This window comes from Pipistrellus hanaki, assembly GCF_964339955.1.
Source record: "Pipistrellus hanaki genome assembly, chromosome: 9".
Taxonomy (NCBI): domain Eukaryota; kingdom Metazoa; phylum Chordata; class Mammalia; order Chiroptera; family Vespertilionidae; genus Pipistrellus; species Pipistrellus hanaki.
Window position 1 is genome coordinate 33,458,129 of NC_140511.1, and position 19,404 is coordinate 33,477,532.

Genomic DNA, 19,404 nt, shown 5'->3' on the forward strand with positions numbered 1-19,404 from the left:
TTTCCTTTATTTTTTCCTAGTTTCCACTTCTAATACTTTGATTTTTATTTGATTCTTTTTTAAAAAAATTTATTTCAGAGCCAAAGGGAGAGAGACATAGAAACATCAATGATGAGAGAGAATCATTGATCCATTTCCTCCTCCATGCCCCACAATGGGGATCAAGCCTGCAACCTGGGCATGTAACCTGACAAGGGAGTTGAATAGTGACCTTCTGGTTCATAGATTGATGCTCAACCACTGAGCCATATCAGTCAGGCTTTATTTTATTCTTTACGGTTAACTATCAATACTTAATTCATCTGAAATGGACGTCCTATGACGGTAAGCTTCACTTGGTTCATTGTCTTCTCTTTGGATGTTTGCCATCTCTTTGTCACTCATCAAGCTTCTTGCTGTTACCTTATTTTGCTAGCGAGTAAAAACAGGGAATGCTGAATATCCAATTTAAAAAAAAAAAAAAAGAATATTTATTTCACTAGGGTTTGCTCTTTTGCTGAACTGTGCCAAGCACTACAGATGCAAACTCAAGGCACTAAGGGTCCTGGCTGGCTCTCAGCGTACCACTGCTGCTTTGTATTTATAGACTGCTGTGTTTCAAAGGAGCCAACTGTGTTTCCAAAGACAGTAGTAACCTGTCCTCATGACAGCTGAGGTGGGGAGAGGAGGGAGGAGCAGTTGCTGCCAGCTCCATTTGTTTACTTTAACCAGAGGAGGTGGAGTCAGGTTTCTGGCCCTGGTGCTGGCTGCAAACCAGGAGGGCTGGCACCTCTCCCCTGGGCAGCAGAGGCCAGACCCTGGGCTGTGAGCTGCGAGCTGTGATTGGTTAGAAAGGCAGGCATAGCCCCGCCAGATTGGCCCCCTGTGACGTCACCGCATTCTGAGTACCTGCCCACCAATCGCCGGGCTCCATACTGGGGGAACCTGAGGCTGGACAGTGCCCGGAGCCCCTGGCAACACAGTGGCTTTGGAAAGCTGAAGCAGGGAGAGAGTGTGGAGGCAGCCCGTGGTGGAGGGAGCACCTGTGCCTGAGAATGAGAAGGCTCTCGAGATGGATGGACACCTCGCCCTCTGAAGAACCCTTAGAGGCGCAGAACAAAACCCTGGACATCCAGGAAGAGGAGATGGGGTTTAAGGAAATGGATGGCCTGAGGGAAGCCTTGGCAAACCTCCGGGGCCTGTCCGAGGAGGAGAAGAGCGAGAAGGCCATGCTCCGCTCCCGCATCCACGAGCAGTCCCAGCTCATCTGCATCCTGAAGCGGAGGGCCGACGAGGCCCTGGAGCGCTGCCAGATCCTGGAGCTGCTCAACACGGAGCTGGAGGAGAAGGGGGAGCTGGAGGCCGAGAAGCTCAAGGCCAAGATCGAGCATGCCCGGAAGCTGGAGGACCGCTTCATGACCCTGGCGGCCAACCACGAGGAGATGATCCGCTTCAAGGACCAATACAAGAGCGAGAACGCCAAGCTGCGGGAGGAGAACGAGAGGCTGAGGCTGGAGAACGGCAGCCTCTTCAGCCAAGCCCTGAAGGACCAGGAGGCCAAGGTCCTGCAGCTCACGGCCGGGAGCGAGGTCCTGGCCAAGGAGCTGGAGGCTCTGAAACAGAGGTGTGCCCAGGATGCCCGCCGGGCACAGGCCCGCGAGGAGGAGCTGCTGCAGCTGCAGAGCCAGCAGGCCAGCGCCCACGCCAAGGAGGCCGAGCAGCTGCGCGGCCAGCTGCAGAGCCTCCAGCAGCAGCACCAGCAGGCCGCGGAGCAGACGGCCAAGGCCGAGCAGGCGCACAGCAGCCTGAGCCAGGAGCTGCAGGCCAGGCTGCAGACGGTCACGCGGGAGAAGGAGGAGCTGCTCCAGCTCTCCATGGACAGGGGCAAGGTGCTTCAGAGCAAGCAGGCGGAGATCCGCCAGCTGGAGGAGAAGCTGGAGGCGGCCGAGGTGGCCAGGCGGCAAGCGCTAGAGCGGTTCGAGCAAGAGGCCGTGGCCGTGGACAGTAACTTGAGAGTCCGGGAACTCCAGCGCAGGATAGACGGGATCCAGAAGGCCTACGAGGAGCTCAGGCTGCAGTCGGAAGCCTTCAAAAAGCACAGCCTGGATCTTCTAAGCAAGGAGAAGGAACTCAATGCCAAACTCCGCCATCTCTTTCCGTAGGGAAAGCGGAAGCTTCCTCTCGCCTCCAGTTTAGAATTCAAATGTGTGTGCCCTTGGCAAGAGTCAAGATGTTTTTCAATTTGTTATATTTTTAAACACAAAAGGCAATTCCAAAGAAAAGCTACTTTACTATGAGGCTGTTAACTTTGTAAGACTAACACTGATTTTCATTCCTGCCTCTTAGAATACACGATTTGCCAGATTTTGTCTTACTCCTTTAAAATCTTCCTAAGTTTGCTATTGGTATCTCTAGCTCTCCCATTATATATATATATATATATTCTCAACCTTAGATATCTTCCTATAGCCAAAGATTTTAAATTAGCAGCTCCTATAGATTTAAGTGAATCTATAATGAGCAATCGAATGTGCTGGTTGTGAAAACAATTAGAATCATTAGCCCTTGTAGATAATAGGTTTGCAAACTATAGGTGTGCAGTCTCCCATAGTTGAGACTGTAAGGTATAACAGCTAATAGCATATGGAGAGCATACACAACTTGCAGAAGAAGAAAAAAAGGAGTCTGATTTTTTAACAGGCCAATGAATTGCTTGCTTCACCAGTTTTACAGCAGTATCCTTTTTGTTGTATTTGCCCTAGCTTGGAAGACAAAGATTGAGATCATTAAGCCAACTTTATAATAACCGGCCTGTATGAGCAATAAGATTCAAATAAGTGGTCCTGGCCGGAGGGCACACTTGCTTGGGGCATCATTCTATGTGGGTTTGATTCTCGGTCAGGATCATTTAGGTAATAACGCACCTAAATTTCGGTTTCGGTTCTTGGTCAAGGATGAGACATAACTGCTTAACTTCCTAGAAGGCTCTGAGTAGATGGCCTCAAAAAGCCTACAGATTTTTCTTTCTCTAAGAATTGAGTAGACAAAACATATCTTATATACTAGTAGAGCTAAATATGGCCTGACATAACTGGGTCAGACCCTTTGGCTAGAAGCTGCCCCTTTCACAAATGTTTAACCACGTATGGCTAATGGCAACATCTTTCTCTACCCTAAGAAGTGCCTCCGAATGATTAATAGCTTTCTCCTAGATTTAAAGATTTAAATATATTAATGTTTCTTGTGGATTTTCACATGTTTGTGTAAGACCTACATTTTAGATTTTAGAAACCCAATTTCTCATTTCAAGTTCTTAGACTGTTGGTGTTGGTTTAGATTTTGCCCTAACAGACAGACAAAAGATGGTAAAGGTAAGGCAGACAAAGCCATTCTGACCCTTCACTTTTAATTAATAATTTATTGTTATAATATGTTTTACCAATTTAACAAGTATTTTTTGAGAGCCTATTATTGGCCAGGCGCTAAGCTAAACTCTGGGACACAATGTGAGCAAGACAGACCTTTTTCTCACTGAATTTGCATCCTAGTGAGTGAGAAAAATGCTGAAAGATGGAATGCCATAGGAGTGCACAACAGGGTTTCCCAATATAATGCAGAGGAGGTTAGGGAAAGCTTTTCCTGGAAGTGTCAGTTACGCTGAAGTCTGTAGACTGTGTAAAAATCATACAAAAGAAGAGATAAGAAAAACATGAGAGGACGTGGATCAGAAGCCTTCACAGAGCCTCTCCCAATAGCCACATCATCCAGGATGCAAGATAAGCACTCACAGAGGACTCTAACAAGAGACTCTGTGGCCAGATTAATCCCCTTAACTCACCTCTATAAATATGTGAGCCTTTGTAATCTGGCTCAACCCTCCCCCCACCCCATCCCCATTCAAATCCAGTAAGAAACCAAGATCTATGATCGCTGAACTAGGCAAGGTGTTAGTGCAGTGTGTGAAGGCATGCATTGGCACCAGAATGCCTGAATCCAAACCTTAACTAAGTTTGGACCTTAACTGGGTGACCTTAACTAAGGTCTTACTGGGTGAAGGGGAAATCAGGGAGCTAAAACTTTCGGTGATGAGAGAGATGATTAGAACATGGTATGAACTTCGCATTGGTGTAACCATATAGAGAAAGGAGTTATTCAAATGACTCTAGACCTAAACAACACTTTTAATGAATATGATTTTAGAGAGAAAGGAAGGGAGAGGGAGAGAGATAGAAATGTCGGTGAGAGAAAAACATTAATTGGCCGCCTCTGCAGGACCCGTACCTGGATCCAGCCCCATACCCGAGCTTGTGCCTTGACTGGGGATAGAACCTGTGACCTCTCTGTGCATGGGACAATGCTCAACCAACTGAGCCGTGCCAGCAGGGCTGATGAATTTCTTTCCTGGGTTATATTCCAAGGAGAATTAGAACCACAAAGAAATCTTAGTAAATTTCACTGATTAGTTTTATGGTTAGTTGTAATATTGGCATTATTAAAGCTATTTTTAGCAACAGACAAATGAGGGAATGAGAATCATTTAATGTTAAATTTGAATCAAAAACATCAGTTTAAATCTCTGACGGTTTTTCTTTTAAAAAAATTAGCACTCTGCCCTCTGAAGCACTATTGTCATTCTGCTGCATCCACTCAGCAAAGCAGCAACCCTGGTTCAGCTTCATTCCCCACCATCACTACTCCAATTCTCTGCTATAGAACACTCTATAAACATATGTCTGGGTGCCAAAGTACCATAAAGTCTTTGTGGAGAATTTTATGGGTTGGTATATATTATCTATTTTTTTAAAAGTATATTTTATTGATTTATTACAGAGAGGGAGAGGGAGAGAGAGTGAGAAACATTGATGAGAGAGAAACATCGATCAGCTGCCTCCTGCACACCCCCTCCTGGGGATGTGCCCGAAACCAAGGTACATGCCCTTGACCGCAATCAAACTTGGGACCCCTGAGTCCAAAGGCCGACGCTCTATCTACTGAGCCAAACTGGTCATGGCTATCATCTATTTTAATCCCTCTTTTATGTAATGTGCTTTCCTGTATTGCAGAAATGGAAAAGCTAAAACAAAGAGACACAAAGCAAACTGTATTTGCAGACTCCTCTGCAGTTATATTTGGAAGATGCAAATAAGGCAGGGGCCCTTTTCCCTGCTTTGGCTGTTGTTGCCAGGCATATTTTTGGGGACATTTTCCTGTAATAGCATCCCAATGTGCATTCGCTAGTTTTATGGGATATGGTAGCCAGCTCCCAAGATAGCACCTAATGATTCTTGTCTCCTAGTATTCACATTCTGGTGTAGTCCTTTCCACAGCGAACAAGGTCTGACTCCTGTGACCAAGAGAGTCTACAGAAGTGATCATACATGATTTCTGAGGCTAGGTCATAAAAGACATTGCTGCGGCTTCCTTGGTCTCTGGGTAAAGCCAGCCCCCATGGAGTGTAGATGCTCATACAGCTTGGGAAGAAGCCCACATGGATGGGAAACTGAGGTGCCCTCCTCTCCACCAACCTGCCAGCCACCTTGGAAGTGGAACTCCTAGCCTGAGTCAAGCCTTCAGATGACTGAAGCCCCAGAAAATGTGACTGGATTCCATGAGAGTTCTGGAGCCAGACTGCATAGCTAAGACAATTACAAATTCTGACCAACAGAAATCCTGGGAGATAATGAATGTATATTGTTGTTTTAAGTCACATGATCAGCAAAAATTTGTGGGGTTTTTTTTGTTTTGTTTTTTAGGTTTTGGGTAACTTGTTAGGCAGCAACATAATATATGGAACTGGGAGTTTTGGCAGCAGCATTGCTCTGGAATCCAGCATTCTAGCTTTCTACTTACTCCTTTCCCAACCAGGGCAGAGGTAGCAGATCCTTATCAGGCCTGTTCGGCTCCATTGCGCTGAGTGGATTTTTCTTTTTTTTTTTTCTTTTTTTATATATTTTATTGATTTTTTACAGAGAGGAAGAGAGAGGGTTAGAGAGTCAGAAACACCCATGAAAGAGAATCATCGATCAGCTGCCTCCTGCACACCCCCCACCGGGGATATGCCCGCAACCAAGGCACATGCCCTTGACCAGAATCGAACCTGGGACCTTTTAGTCTGCAGGTTGACGCTCTTTCCACTGAGCCAAAAACGGTTTCGGCCTGAGTGGCATTCTTGATTACCCAGCCTAATGCCCACTCCTCCTGCCCTTTCAATGACTTTGCAGGCATGCATTCTCTGTATTACACCTTTTTCTGCTTAAAATAGCTGGATTGGTATCTGTGTCCTGTAACTGAGCTTAATCTAATAAGAATACCCATCTCAAATCAATAGCTAGACAGTAGAAGCATTCCTGTTAAAGTAAGAGTATTCTAGGAAGTTGGCTATCAACAGTAAGTAATCGCTATTTCATTATTATATTGTGGAGGAGGCAAACTGTCCTTATGTACTAGTATAATAAGGTGACATATATGTCTACCAGGAAAATTTGAATGAATCAGATGAAAATAAAAACTATTGCCCAGCCAGCATAGCTCAGTGGTTGAGCATTAATCTATGAACCAGGAGTTCACAGTTCGATTCCTGGTCAGGGCACATGACTAAGCTGCAGGCTAGATCCCCAGTGGGGGGCATGGAGGAGGCAGCCAATCAATGATTTGCTGTCATCATTGATGTTTCTATTTCTCACTCCCTCTCCCATCCTCTCTGAAATAACTAAAAACATATTAAGCCGGGACCGGTTTGGCTCAATGGATAGAGCGTCGGCTTGGGGACTGAAAGGTCCTGGGTTCGATTCCGGTCAAGCGCATGTACCTTGGTTGCGGGCATATCCCCAGTAGGGGGTGTGCAAGAGGCAGCTGATCGATGACTCTCTCTCACAGATGTTTCTAATTCTCTCTCTCTCCCCCTTCCTCTCTGTATAAAATCAATAAAATATATTTAAAAAAAAATAAAAAGAAAAACATATTAAAGAAAAACTATTAAAGTTCAGGGGGCTTAAAAATTTAGCAAAAAGATCAGTAGCTTTCCTATGTAGCAATAATCACCATTTATAAAATATAAAGAAAAAAAAATCTAGTCCAATAGCAAAAAAAGTGCATTAAGTAACTGGAAGAAATAAATGAATTTAATCCAATTTCCATAAAATTCCAGTTTTCGAACTTGGAAAATTTATGAATTTCTGGAAAAATAAATATCCACGTAGTGATAGAAAATCCTGAGAAAGTGAGATTAACAAAAGACTTGTCCTATAAGATATTAAATCTATACTAATAAAAGGGTAATATGCAAATTGGTCAGGATGCCCTCACAGTAACAACCGAACAGCAGGCTGCATGCAGCAACCAGGCTGGCAAGGGTATTAGTGAGGGACAACCAAACGACTGAACAGCAGGCTGCATGGAGTGACCAGGAAAATCTTTCTCTCTCCCTCCCCCCCCCTCCCTTCTCTCTCTCTTCTCTTTCCTTCTCTCCCTCTCCACTCTCCCTCTATGTCTCTGCTATTCGGACACTAACCTTTCCCTCTTTAAGAACTCCTTATCATCCTCTATTTCACCAATGTTTTCAAATAAGTGGCCTTGTTTTTTAAAAAAATTTAAATTGTTTTATTTCTAATTTATTTGGGAACTGCTTCCAATCTCAAATACCTTGTGGAATTAAAGGAACATAGATAAATAACACTATGAGGGAACAATCCAGAATGTGGTGCATTTTCAAAACAACTGACCTTGTCTTTTCAAAAAAACAGTATTAAGAAAAAACTAAAAAATGAAAGAGAAGTGGGGGGTGGGGACCCCACAAAGACATAGCAACCAAATGCAGTAAGTGACTTGTTTGAATTCGGACTCAAAAGAAAATATTTGCTATAAAAGATTATTCTGAGAAAATTTGAATAGGGCCTGGGTAGCAGATAGTATTAACAAATGATTGTTAATTTTCCTAAGACCTGATAGTGGTACTATGATTATAAAAGATAATGTCCTTATTTTTTTTAGAGATGCATACTGAAATATGTTGGAGTGGTGGGATTTTTGAGTCAGTTAAAATAATTATTATTTACAAACACTTATATGCAGGTAAAGCACATATGTCAATACGTTAATTGTTTAGCCTGGATATTGGGTTGAATTAGAGTGAATACTGTACTATATTCTGTATGTTCGGAAGTTTTTATAAGGAAAAGTTGGAAAATTTTAGTTACATATGAATGCCTTACTTATTTACCTTTTTTCCTCTTAGTACTCTATAAGTGTTGGAGTGAAAAGATCTTGAATTATAATGGAAGGGGAAAGGCAAAATGTCAAGAAGGACCTGGCCACCAGTCTTGAACTTAAAAGCAGTCCAGAAGAACTTTAAACTTATTCAAAAGTTGGTACCCTCCGGTGTGGCTGTGACTGAGCGCATAGCTTCGAACCAGGAGGTCGTGGTTAGATTCCCAGTCAGGGCACAGGCTCAGGTTGCTTGAGTTGCAGGCTCAATCCCCAGCGCAGGGCGTGCAAGAGGCAGTAAATCAATGATTCTCTCTCCTCATTGATGTTTCTGTCTCCCCCTTCCTCTCTAAAATCAATAAAAAATATATATTTTTAAAAAGTTGTTACCTAGAAGATCAATTCTGAGACAGAGTGGTTTCACTGGAAGTGGAAACCAGAATACAGAAAGGCATTTTTTTCCCTAATAAACTCGGGGTTTTGTTTTCTGTGTGTTGATTTTCTTTGCCGCCGTTAACATGACATCACTGGCAATCAGGAATGACTCCCACGCCACGCCTCCCTGAACTCTCGCGATACTAGAGCCCGGAGCGCAAAACGCCGTGGGCGGGGCTGGGGCGCGTTCGCTGCCTTCCGGCGGGGCCGTTGTCTGGGTGGCGCGAGCGAGTCATCGCGGGGCCTCGCCGCCCGGGCCTTTCTTCCCTCCCCCCCGCCTGGGCGTGGGGGCTCGGCCGGCCGAGTGGGGCGGGAGGCGCCTCGGACCTTCCCCTGCATTTCGTCGTGGTCGGCTCGCCGCTTCCCCGCGCTGGGGCCGAGGGTCCTGGGGGCCCGCGAGGCCCGGTCTGAGCGGCCGGGGCCTGCGTGGGCCGGCCGCCGGGCCCCATGAGGCACAGCCTGACCCAACTGCTGGCCGCCTCGGGCACCGACTCCCCGGCCCGCAGCGACAGCCCGGCGCCCGCCGCCGCCCGCCCGCTGCCCCCGGCCCGTCCGGCGGCGGAGGAGGAAAAAGAGCCGGCGGCCTCCAGGTCTCCCCGCCGCGAGCAGCCGCGCGGCGGCCAAGAGGCCGAGCTGGCGGACGGCAGGGGGGGCCGCGGCGGCGGCGGCCGCGGGGCGGGGCGCGCGCCCTCGCCGGAGGAGATGGAGGAGGAGGCGGCGATGGCCGGCGTCCCCGGGGAGGAGACGGAGGACATGGACTTCCTGTCCGGGCTGGAACTGGCCGATCTGCTGGACCCCCGGCAACCGGACTGGCATCTGGAGCCGGGGCTCAGCTCGCCGGGGCCCCTGTCGTCCGGCGGAGGCTCGGAGAGCGGCGGCCTGTGGCGAGGGGACGACGACGACGAGTCCGCGGCCGCCGAGATGCAGCGCTTCTCCGACCTGCTGCAGAGGCTGCTGAACGGCATCGGCGGCGGCGGCGGCGGCAGTGACAGTGGCGGCGGCGAAAAGAGGCGGAGAAAGGCCCCCGGAGGCGGCGGCGGCGGCGGCAGCAGCGGCGGTAGCAGCGGCAGCGACAGCAACCCGGCGGCGGCGGCGGCGGCGACCAAGAGCCCCCGGAAGGCGGCGGCGGCCGCCGCGCGGCTGAACCGGCTCAAGAAGAAGGAGTACGTGATGGGGCTGGAGAGCCGGGTGCGGGGCCTGGCCGCCGAGAACCAGGAGCTGCGGGCCGAGAACCGGGAGCTGGGCCAGCGCGTGCAGGCGCTGCAGGAGGAGAGTCGCTACCTGCGGGCCGTGCTGGCCAACGAGACGGGCCTGGCTCGCCTGCTGAGCCGGCTGAGCGGCGTGGGACTGCGGCTGACCACCTCGCTCTTCAGGGACTCGCCCGCCGGGGACCACGACTACGCGCTGCCGGTGGGGAAGCAGCAGCAGCAGCACGACCCGCTGGAGGAGGACGACGCGGCGGGAGGAGTGTGTCTCCATGTGGACAAGGATAAGGTGTCGGTGGAGTTCTGCTCGGCGTGCGCCCGGAAGGCGTCGTCTTCTCTGAAAATGTAGGGTCAAGTAATCTACCCTTTATCCGCGTTTTCCCCTTTCAACTCCCTTACACCATGTAAAAAAAAAAAAAAAAAATCTTAGTGTGGGACATCGTCACTGGACACATGTCAGGTGGAAAAGAAAAAAAAAAGTAATATTGAATCTTTTAAGTGTTTAGCTAAAAGCATGAATGTGACACTGTAGCCAACTCCCAATGATAACATGTGACTATTAAATCTCTCTGACAGTTTCTTTTTTAGGTGATTTCCTTCCTGCCAGGCTCCGTTGTAGGGGTTACAGGACAGTGGTTCCCGCCTCACCACCTGGTAAGGTTCCATCTCTTCACGTAACGCTCATGCTCTGCTGCTTAGTCTACTTTAAAGGGCAACATCTCAATTTTGTGTGTGTGTGTTTGATTTTTTTTTTTTGATTTTTTTTTTTTTTTTTTTTGGAAGGCGGGAGGGGAATGTAATTTGGGCCCTGTCCACCCTGGAAACAGACTTGTGCTGGTCAATAATGTATTTAAGATGCTTCTTATGGTTGAAATAGCTGTTACTGTGTCCCCTTGTTCAGACTTGCGTGTACGTACCTAGCTCTTCTGTCCCCAGTGTGGACAAGGCCTTGGATGACATCGATTCCAACTGTACACTGAAAGCTGCTAATAGAGATACAGTTTGGAGACAGTGAAACAGGTGAAGTTGGATGGAAGTTCCGAGTTGTACAAGGTGCAAATTGGAATTCCAGAATTAGAGCAACTTTTCAGAGGTTGACAAATAAGTGTTCGGGGCATGCACCAAGGTGATAGTTATTTTGCTGGAGGTGACAACAAAATAACTCTTAAATATTCAGTAATACCTTTTAGTTTTAAGTAGAAGATCTAGAACTACAATATTCAGATTAACAGATTTTTAATATCTCACTATTAGAGAAGTTGGAAATTAACTTCTGCATATCAGACTCCTGTGTTAGTTAATTGAAGGAGGACTAAGAATGGTTAAATCAAATGCTTCTTTGAGGACCAGCACAGTGATACCCTATCACTGAGTATGAATTAATTGTTGGACACCTTTATTTTTGTTGTATTAAAATTTTAGGTTAAATTTATGTATGATTCGATTTTGAAGGTTGTGAAATGTGAATGAAAACATGTAAAGTGAGGCTTCACAAAGAATCTTATTTTCCATATTTCAAAGATATTTTTAAAATTGAGTAGTGCTGACTACTTAATGAAACGATTGACACTTTCCAAAGATGAAATAGATTCTTCCCTTGAAATTCTCTATTGTCCAATTGTATAAATTGAGTTATGGTGGCCGTCAGTGTAACAGGCATTAAGACATTCTTTGTTAAAAAAAAAAAAAAAAAAGAAAGAGAGAAAATTCTTTGTGAAACATCACTGTTTGATAAAGTATATACCTATTTAGCATCCTTGTTTTTCTTTGTGCTAAAGTGGATACAGCTGTTGGGGCAGAAGAGACGGGACCAGCTGCTGGCCACATTTCCTGCTTTATTTTAAAAGGTAGTATAAGAAATGAGGAAAAAGAGGTAATATCAGGGCTTCTGCTGTCTTTTCTTTTAAAATGTTCATGATTAAAAAGTTTTTCCAGCAGTCCAAAGATGTAAGTTATCTTACGCACAAAATGTTTTATTTTGTTGTTACTTGGTTATGAAAATGGAATCCTTGTTCTTGCACAACTGTAAATGTTTTGTTTCTAGATAATATTAGTTGAGACTTAACTCTGGTTTCCAGTGCATCACAGCAATTTTGTAAAACCATCTACTGCACTTGAGCATGAATGGGTAGTAGCCAAACTCTCAGCCTGGAGTTATGAAACTGCTTATACCTAAGTGCAGAAGCAAGCCCCTCACGATGCAGCTGCATGGATTTTTAGTGCCTACTGAATTATACATATACATATATATATATATATATATATATATAAACCAAAAGTAGTTGGAAAATTATTTAAAATGACTAATTTGTGCTATCATTATGAAATATGTTAAATGTAGATTTTTGAAACAAGTCTTGAATTGAAATTTAATTAATACTTGAACATTTTGTATATATTTCTTTGTATATAATTTTGTGCAGTACCAATGACAAAAATATGGTGTCATAATAAAACCAGGTTTGTTGATCTTTCAGTTATGGGCTCAAAGAATTTTTTCATCTCTAATATGACATTGAAAAATAATGGATAAGAATAGGAAAAATGCTTGTTAATGCTGATTGTGGGTCTTAAAGGTTCTGGAAGCAGTAAGTGCATTTTTCTAAAAATTATACCATTCCTTAGGATATTTTCTTCCCAACATCAGTGCTTTTCCTGGATTATTTGAAGTTGGGACTGGGGAAAATAGTTGTCAAAAGCTTTCTGAATAGGGATGTTTTGAAATTCCAAGTGTAGATTTTTAGAATGTCATTTTATAAATGGCAGTATTTGAAAATACTTGATTAAGAACTTTTGAAAGTGGAGATTAGTATCACCTAATTTTAAAGCTGCTTTGTTAGGTTTACTTATGTTTTAACTGTCTTTTCTTAGTTTCCATTTCATTTTTTTTTTTCTCTAATTTTGGTGACTCGGTGATTTTTGTCATTTTTTTACATCAACTTCATAGTCTTGTTTTACATGGTATTGCATGTATTTAGGACCTATCTAACAGGGGCTTTAAATAAATTTGGTCATATTTATGTATAAACACATTTTACTGTAAATGTCTTGAGTTTCTGAATTTACAATAGATCTGTTTATTTCAGTATGTAGTAAACAGTATCTTAAAAGTGTTCTATTCACTACTTGTTAATTAAAAAAGTTATGATAAATATGAAACCTGTTGTCTTACTATTTTTAGAAAATTGTGTTCTGGTGAATAATAGTTGTATAAAGAAGATTTCTGAAATATATGGATTGTTTTGAAATTTTCTGGTTTGGTTCTATTTAAAGGATGAAAATAGTATTTAGGCAATCTTTTTTTTTCCTTCGAATTTTGCCTCTATGGCAAAATTATATAGAACTAGACTACAGATGTCGCTTTTTAATATTTTGTCTTCTGATGGTGATAGGAATTCATACATTAACTGAATAACATACCATATTGACCTTCTATTTCTATCATATTGGCCACAATTTCTGCACTTCCTTGACCTGACTTGAGTAAAATGTCCATGATTGTTAAAATGTAGTCACACCTCTGATATAAGCCGACAAAAAGTCTTCAAAATATTTTAAATATTTGTACATTTTATAATCACTAAATTAATCTCTCTCTCTTCTCTTTGAACAGCTTAGCAGTGTCTGCAAAAGCGAATCTTTTCCTACAACCTGTTAACTGACTGGACTGATGGTAACAAAGTAGTTGTGGGAGCCATGTCTGTCAAAAATTTGGCATCTGCTGAAAAAAATGAATGCCATTTTCAAGTTCCCAAATTACTTCTATAGTGGTTTCACTTTCCAGAATTGGAGATTTGAAAAGATTCTCTGGAATCCTTGAAAGACTTAATAGAAATACATGAGACTAAGTTAATTTTGGAACAAAATTATACTTTTTTTTGGTCTTTCAAAGGAGTGATACTCAGTTCTTCGCATACCTTTTTAAAAATTGTAACCATTGGAGAAGAGAATTATAATATTTCATCAAGGAGTACTAGATTCTTTACATAATCAAGAACACATTCTATGGAATTATGTTTAGTGGAATAGAATTGATAAACAAGCCATCAGAGATCACAGGCATATCATGAATTTGTATTTCCTGGAACATGAAAGATAATCTGAAGTTCAGACAGATCTTGCCAATAGAATATGAAAGTTAATGTAAAGTCCTTAACTATAAAGAGTAATCTTTTTAAATAGAAGCGTTGTCTGTATATCTTTGAAAAAGTTGTCTTATGATAAAATGTGTGGTTAGTTAATTGCAATTCAGGGTAATATCAGGATGTGTGGATTCTGAGGTTTTGGCTTCTTGCGCTTTCTCTGAGTACTTGACAAATTTTTTTTTTAATATTTTGAGTTTTCTAATGAATGGTATACGAGTTTCTACTATTTCATATAAGTTAAAATTTCTCTAGTGTTATGTAAGGGCTTTAGTATTCTGGATGATGGGAGTAGCTTTTTTTCGTGGAATATAGGACTGTTTTGTTTAATCAAAACATTTCTCCAGTTTATTGCAGTGTGAAAAAACACTCAGAACTCTGGATTGTTTTATTTCATTTTTGTTGGATTGTGTTAATACATTCTTTTACCTGGATTAGACCTAACTATGCTATGTTATCTTACATTTGAGAAGTATGCAAGTGATAGATGTGGGAAATGGTGTAGACAGTGGCCAGCAAACTGCGGCTCACAAGCCACATGCGGCTCTTTGGCCCCTGGAGTGTGGCTCTTCCACAAAATACCACGTGCGAGTGTGCACCTACATAGTGCAATTGAAACTTCATGGCCCATGTGCAGAAGTCGGTTCTTGGCCAGGCGAGTCTATTTTGAAGAAGTGGCACTAGAACACTCAAGGGACCAAAGAGCCGCATGTGGCTCGGGAACCGTGATTTGCCGACTACTGGTGTAGGACATTAGCTCTTATTTCTTTTTTTTCCAGAATAATTTACTATAACTTCTATATAGTTTATTATATAGTATTATGCAACACCTATTCCACTCAGTTTCTTGTATTCTAAGTGTTATGCTTGGCAGCAGACTATTCCCAGTAGCTACTAAAGTGACTGATAGGTGTTTTTACAGTACCAACGGTATAGCCAACTGTAATTCTATAGCCAATGATTAGGCACCAACTATTCTGCTTTGATGGAACATGGTGAATAATTCACTTTTAATGAGTAGTTATTTTTTTAAAAGATGTGATTACCAAGTTGAGCATTTTGAAGGTTAAGTTTAAGGTCTTACTAAAGTTTTTAATCTAAACAATCTGATAATGAGGTAGTAATAAATTTTCAAGTTTTTAGTTTTTTTTCCCCAGACACATTATCAATACAAAGTTTTGAGACCCTCCCAAATGTTTATTTTCATATTTCACTATTTTTTTTCTTCACTACTTGAATAGTTAACCACTTAAGCCAGGAATCAAAAGGGGGAAGGTTTTTCATTAGAAACTTATAGAATGTTTTGTTTGGCCAGCACAATATATTTCACATATTTGAACTTTTAATACCTCAGTACTCTGTTCACTAGTTACTCCCTGTTGTCTTATCAGTTTGAGCTCTGATCTAGATTACAAATGGTCATTTACTCTGTATTAAAGTGAAGAATTAAACTTGGAGTTATTTTAAATTTGATTCAGAAAGTAGCTTTGCATTAGGAACATAATATAAAATTAGAGCCAAAACCGGTTTGGCTCAGTGGACAGAGGGTCGGGTCGGCCTGCAAACTGAAGGGTCCCGAGTTCAATTCCGGTCAAGGGCATGTACCTTGGTTGTGGGCATATCCTCAGTGGGGGATGTGCAGGAGGCAGCGGGTCGATGTTTCTCTCTCATCGATGTTTCTAACTCTATCCCTCTCCCTTCCTCTCTGTAAAAAAAATCAATAAAATATATTTTAAAATAAATAAATAAAATTAGAGAAAAACATTTTTTTTTAAAGATATAGAAAGTTGCTCATTAACTTTCCTTTCTCATTACTTTGGTTACTGGCAGTGTTTTTATTATTAGTTTTTTACTTTTCCCCAATTTGTGCAGTCAGGATTTCTTACTCAGCTGTTTCCCAGAGTTTTTTAAAAGAAGCCAGTACAACAGGCTTTAATAATTTTAAAAATTTTGTTGAGCCAAAATTACTTGTTTTGATGAGAATGTTTTGCTCAATCTTTAGTTATTCTAATTTTAGAGTCTAAAAGTGTTGGTGTGCATAGGTGCAGTCACAAATGGTGTTTTGAACATTTGTATGCTTGTGCTAATATTCAGACTTGAATTTTTTTGGTGGGCCAACTTCCTTTAGAATGTGCCTCCAGATTCTGTGTCCTTCCTATTACATACCCATTGAGGTCAGTTTCCGAGACCTCCCTCTCTGGATTTCAGTGTACTTATAGTACACTAAATTTATATTACAAATTTATATTAATTTAAGTACTTATAATATATGAATACTTTCTTTTTAGAGCCAAGTAATTACAAATTGTAAAAAATATTTAGTTTGCTGTCACTGAACTATTAAAAATGATTATTCTGACTGAGGCAGTATTCTTTAGATCTTGGCTACAAATTATAATGCAAATTCATTTTTCATGTTCCCAGATCAAAAATTTTGGTAAGGTAGATTTATAGCAAGATTTGAAATAACATGCTTGTTGGCCTATACTGCCCATTTTATTACACTGAGTCGCCAGATTATTATCCCTGAATGCATAATCTGGCCACTCAGTGTATATCCTATATAATAAAAGGCTAATATGCAAATTATCTCTGGCCAGGCTGGCTGGACCCCACCATGCACAAATTCATGCACCAGGTGCGTGTGTGTGTGTGTGTGTGTGTGTGTGTGTGTGTGTGTACATATCTACCTACATACACATACATATATTAGAGGCCTGGTGCACAAAATTTGTGCATGGGGCGGGAGCGGGGTGTCCCTCAGTCCAGCCTCCACACTCTCCAATCTGGGACCTCTCGAGGGATGTCCAACTACTCATTTAGACCCAATCACGGTGGGATTGGGCCTAAACAGGCAGTCAGACATCCCTCTCACAGTCCAGGACTACTGGCTCCCAACTGTTCGCCTGCCTGTCTTCCTGATTGCCCCTAACTGCTTCTGCCTGCTAGCCTGATCACCCCCTAACCACTCCCATGCCAGCCTGATTTATGTCTAACTGCTCCTCTGCCAGCCTGTTTGCCCCCAACTTCCCTCCTCTGCCAGCCTGGTCACCCCTCACTGCCCTCCCCTGCAGGGTTGATTGCCTCCAACTGCTCTTCCTTGCAGGCTTGGTCCCTCTCTACTGCCCTCGCAGGCCTGGTGCTTCCCAACTGCCCTCCCCTGCTGGCCATCTTGTGTCCACATGGGGGCAGCAATTGTGTGTTGGGAGTGATGGTCAATCTGCATATTACTCTTTATTAGATAGGATAGAGGCCTGGTGCACAGGTGGGGCCAGCTGGTTTGCCTTGAAGGGTTTCCTGGATCAGGGTGGTGGTTCTCTTGGGGTGTGGGGCGGCCTGAGCTAAGGGCCTGTGGTGGTTTACAGGCCCGCCACGCCCCCTGGTGACCCAAGCGGAGGCTCTGGTATCTGGAATTTATTTACCTTATATAATTGAAACTTTGTAGCCTGGAGCAGAGCCAAGCCTCCTGCTTGATCCGTGGCCCCCAGCCATTTCTGTTTGGATTTGTTTACCTTTTATAATTAAAACTTTGTAGTCTTGAGTGGAAGCCTAGTCAGGCAAGGGCAGGAGGAAAGCTTTGCTTTCGTTGTTGCCTGGGAAACCCAAGCCTCCCTTCTGCTCTCTGGCCGGTAGCCATCTTGGTTGAGTTTATTTGCATACCTACTATGATTGGCTGGTGTGGCTTGTAATGGAGTGATGGTTAATTTGCATATTACTCTTAGGTAGGATATACATACATATACACAGGTCTGGTGCATAAAAAAAAAAAATTATATATATATATACACACACACACACAACACACACACACACTCTCTCTCCCTCTCCAGATTATTATGCGTTAAGAGATCATAATCTGGCCACTAAGTGTAATTGAAAAGATGATTTAAGAAATACATGATGTAGCCGAGACCGGTTTGGCTCAATGGATAGAGCGTCGGCTTGGGGACTGAAGGGTTCCGGGTTCGATTCCGGTCAAGGGCATGTACCTTGGTTGCGGGCATATCCCCAGTAGGGGGTGTGCAAGAGGCAGCTGATCCATGACTCTCTTTCATCGATGTTTCTAACTCTCTATCTTACTCTCCCTTCCTCTCTGTACAAAATCAATAAAATATATTTTTTAAAAAAAAAAAAATACATGATGTAAAGGATATATTAGAAAGAGACCTTTAAGCCATTCTGAATTTTTCTGTTTATAGAGTAGAGGCCTGATGCATAAAATTTGTGCAAGAGTAGGCTTCCCTTTCCCCGGCTGCCAGCGCAGACTTCATTCTGGCAGCCTGGACCCGGGCTTCCTGGCTTCCTCTGAAAGAACGGTCTATTTAACGTATTATGCTGTTATTATTATGGATTATTATAGATGGTATGCTTGACAAATACTGTGGGAATGTTTAAGGATATGTAAGGAAACAATTTGCACTAATTTTAGTTGCATCAGTGGGTTTTAAGTTATCCAAATAGATTATACCCTTCTCTGCTTTTTAAGAAGTTTAATTTAGTAATTTGGCTTTCTTGATTTTGAAGTCAGCAATAACTTTTAATCTATTGTTTTCACTGTGACAGAATCTGCTTTAAATAAAAGTGACAGAATGCAGATGAAATACATAATTTGGGTCAGAGCTTTATCTTGATATTTTAGCTTGTAGAACAGGAAACTTTTCCTTTTAAGTACCTGTTAAAGATAAATCATCTGCTTTCTGAAAATTTGAAAATGTAATTTTAAAATTTCACTTAAATAATCTTCAGCTGCATTGCCTTCTTTAGAGACTCTGAAAACCTATTTCATGAAGGTACTCTTTCTTTTAAGTATGATAACATCACAACTGTTGTCACAAATACAGTATTTGGAAGGAATAGTTAAAATACTTGTGAATATTATCTGTGATATCACTTAATATTTTGTTTGGTACATTTGGCTTGTTTAATCAGAAAAGTGTTGGTCTAGATAGGTGCTATCCAATACTGTACCCTTAGCCACATGTGGCTAAAAACTTAAAATTTACAAGTTATTCATTTGCATTAGTCATATTTCAGGTGCTCAATGGCTGGTAGCTAACATTGTTAGTCAGATATAAAACATCACAAAGTTCTGTTGAATAATACTGATTTAAATGCTGTCATAAAAGAAAATCATTTAAAGAATTGAGATAAAAAGTTTTAGGAAGGGGCCCAGCTGGTGTGGTTCCCATGGACCCATGAACTAGATCAGGGTTTGATTCCAGGTCAGAAAACAAAACCAGTAACAATAGGAATATGGCTACCTGTGTTAAGTAAATTACGTGTTATGTAATACAAATTTTGAGTGAAGTTAATGATAAGCATTGGGCCAGAGAGGCTAGTTAACTTGTTTAGCATCTCAGAGCTTAAAGGCTCAAGTCTGTGATTTCAAAGAACTATTCCATACTAGATGGAAACTTCAAAGGTAGGATCAGCCTGTCTTC

General features: G+C 42.5%; 2 protein-coding genes across 4 annotated transcripts; both read left to right on the forward strand.

The window, feature by feature from the left end:
• The first annotated feature begins 718 nt into the window (after window positions 1–718).
• Window positions 719–6,697, forward strand: CCDC89 (coiled-coil domain containing 89). Its single transcript, XM_084894677.1, has one exon. It carries the CDS (start codon window positions 1,035–1,037, stop codon window positions 2,139–2,141), a length of 1,107 nt encoding a protein of 368 aa, XP_084750803.1. The 5' UTR covers window positions 719–1,034; the 3' UTR covers window positions 2,142–6,697.
• Window positions 6,698–8,815: 2,118 nt separating this feature from the next.
• On the forward strand, window positions 8,816–15,436 carry CREBZF (CREB/ATF bZIP transcription factor). Of its 3 annotated transcripts, XM_084895286.1 has the most exons (4): window positions 8,916–10,166; window positions 10,398–10,475; window positions 11,600–11,668; window positions 13,435–15,436. In XM_084895286.1, the coding sequence occupies exons 1-2, from the start codon at window positions 9,064–9,066 to the stop codon at window positions 10,411–10,413; spliced, it is 1,119 nt and encodes a 372-aa protein (XP_084751412.1). In that variant the 5' UTR covers window positions 8,916–9,063; the 3' UTR covers window positions 10,414–10,475; window positions 11,600–11,668; window positions 13,435–15,436. The 3 variants fall into 3 exon arrangements, with proteins under 3 accessions (XP_084751413.1, XP_084751412.1, XP_084751411.1); XM_084895285.1 differs by lacking the exon at window positions 13,435–15,436 and having other exon boundaries at window positions 11,600–12,297; XM_084895287.1 differs by lacking the exon at window positions 13,435–15,436 and having other exon boundaries at window positions 8,816–10,475; window positions 11,600–12,297.
• Window positions 15,437–19,404: the final 3,968 nt, after the last annotated feature.

Excerpts from the sequence above, each read along its gene's own strand:
- CCDC89 (XM_084894677.1), top strand. The coding sequence starts at position 1,035 with ATGAGAAGGCTCTCGAGATGGATGGACACCTCGCCCTCTGAAGAACCC.
- CREBZF (XM_084895286.1), top strand. The coding sequence starts at position 9,064 with ATGAGGCACAGCCTGACCCAACTGCTGGCCGCCTCGGGCACCGACTCC.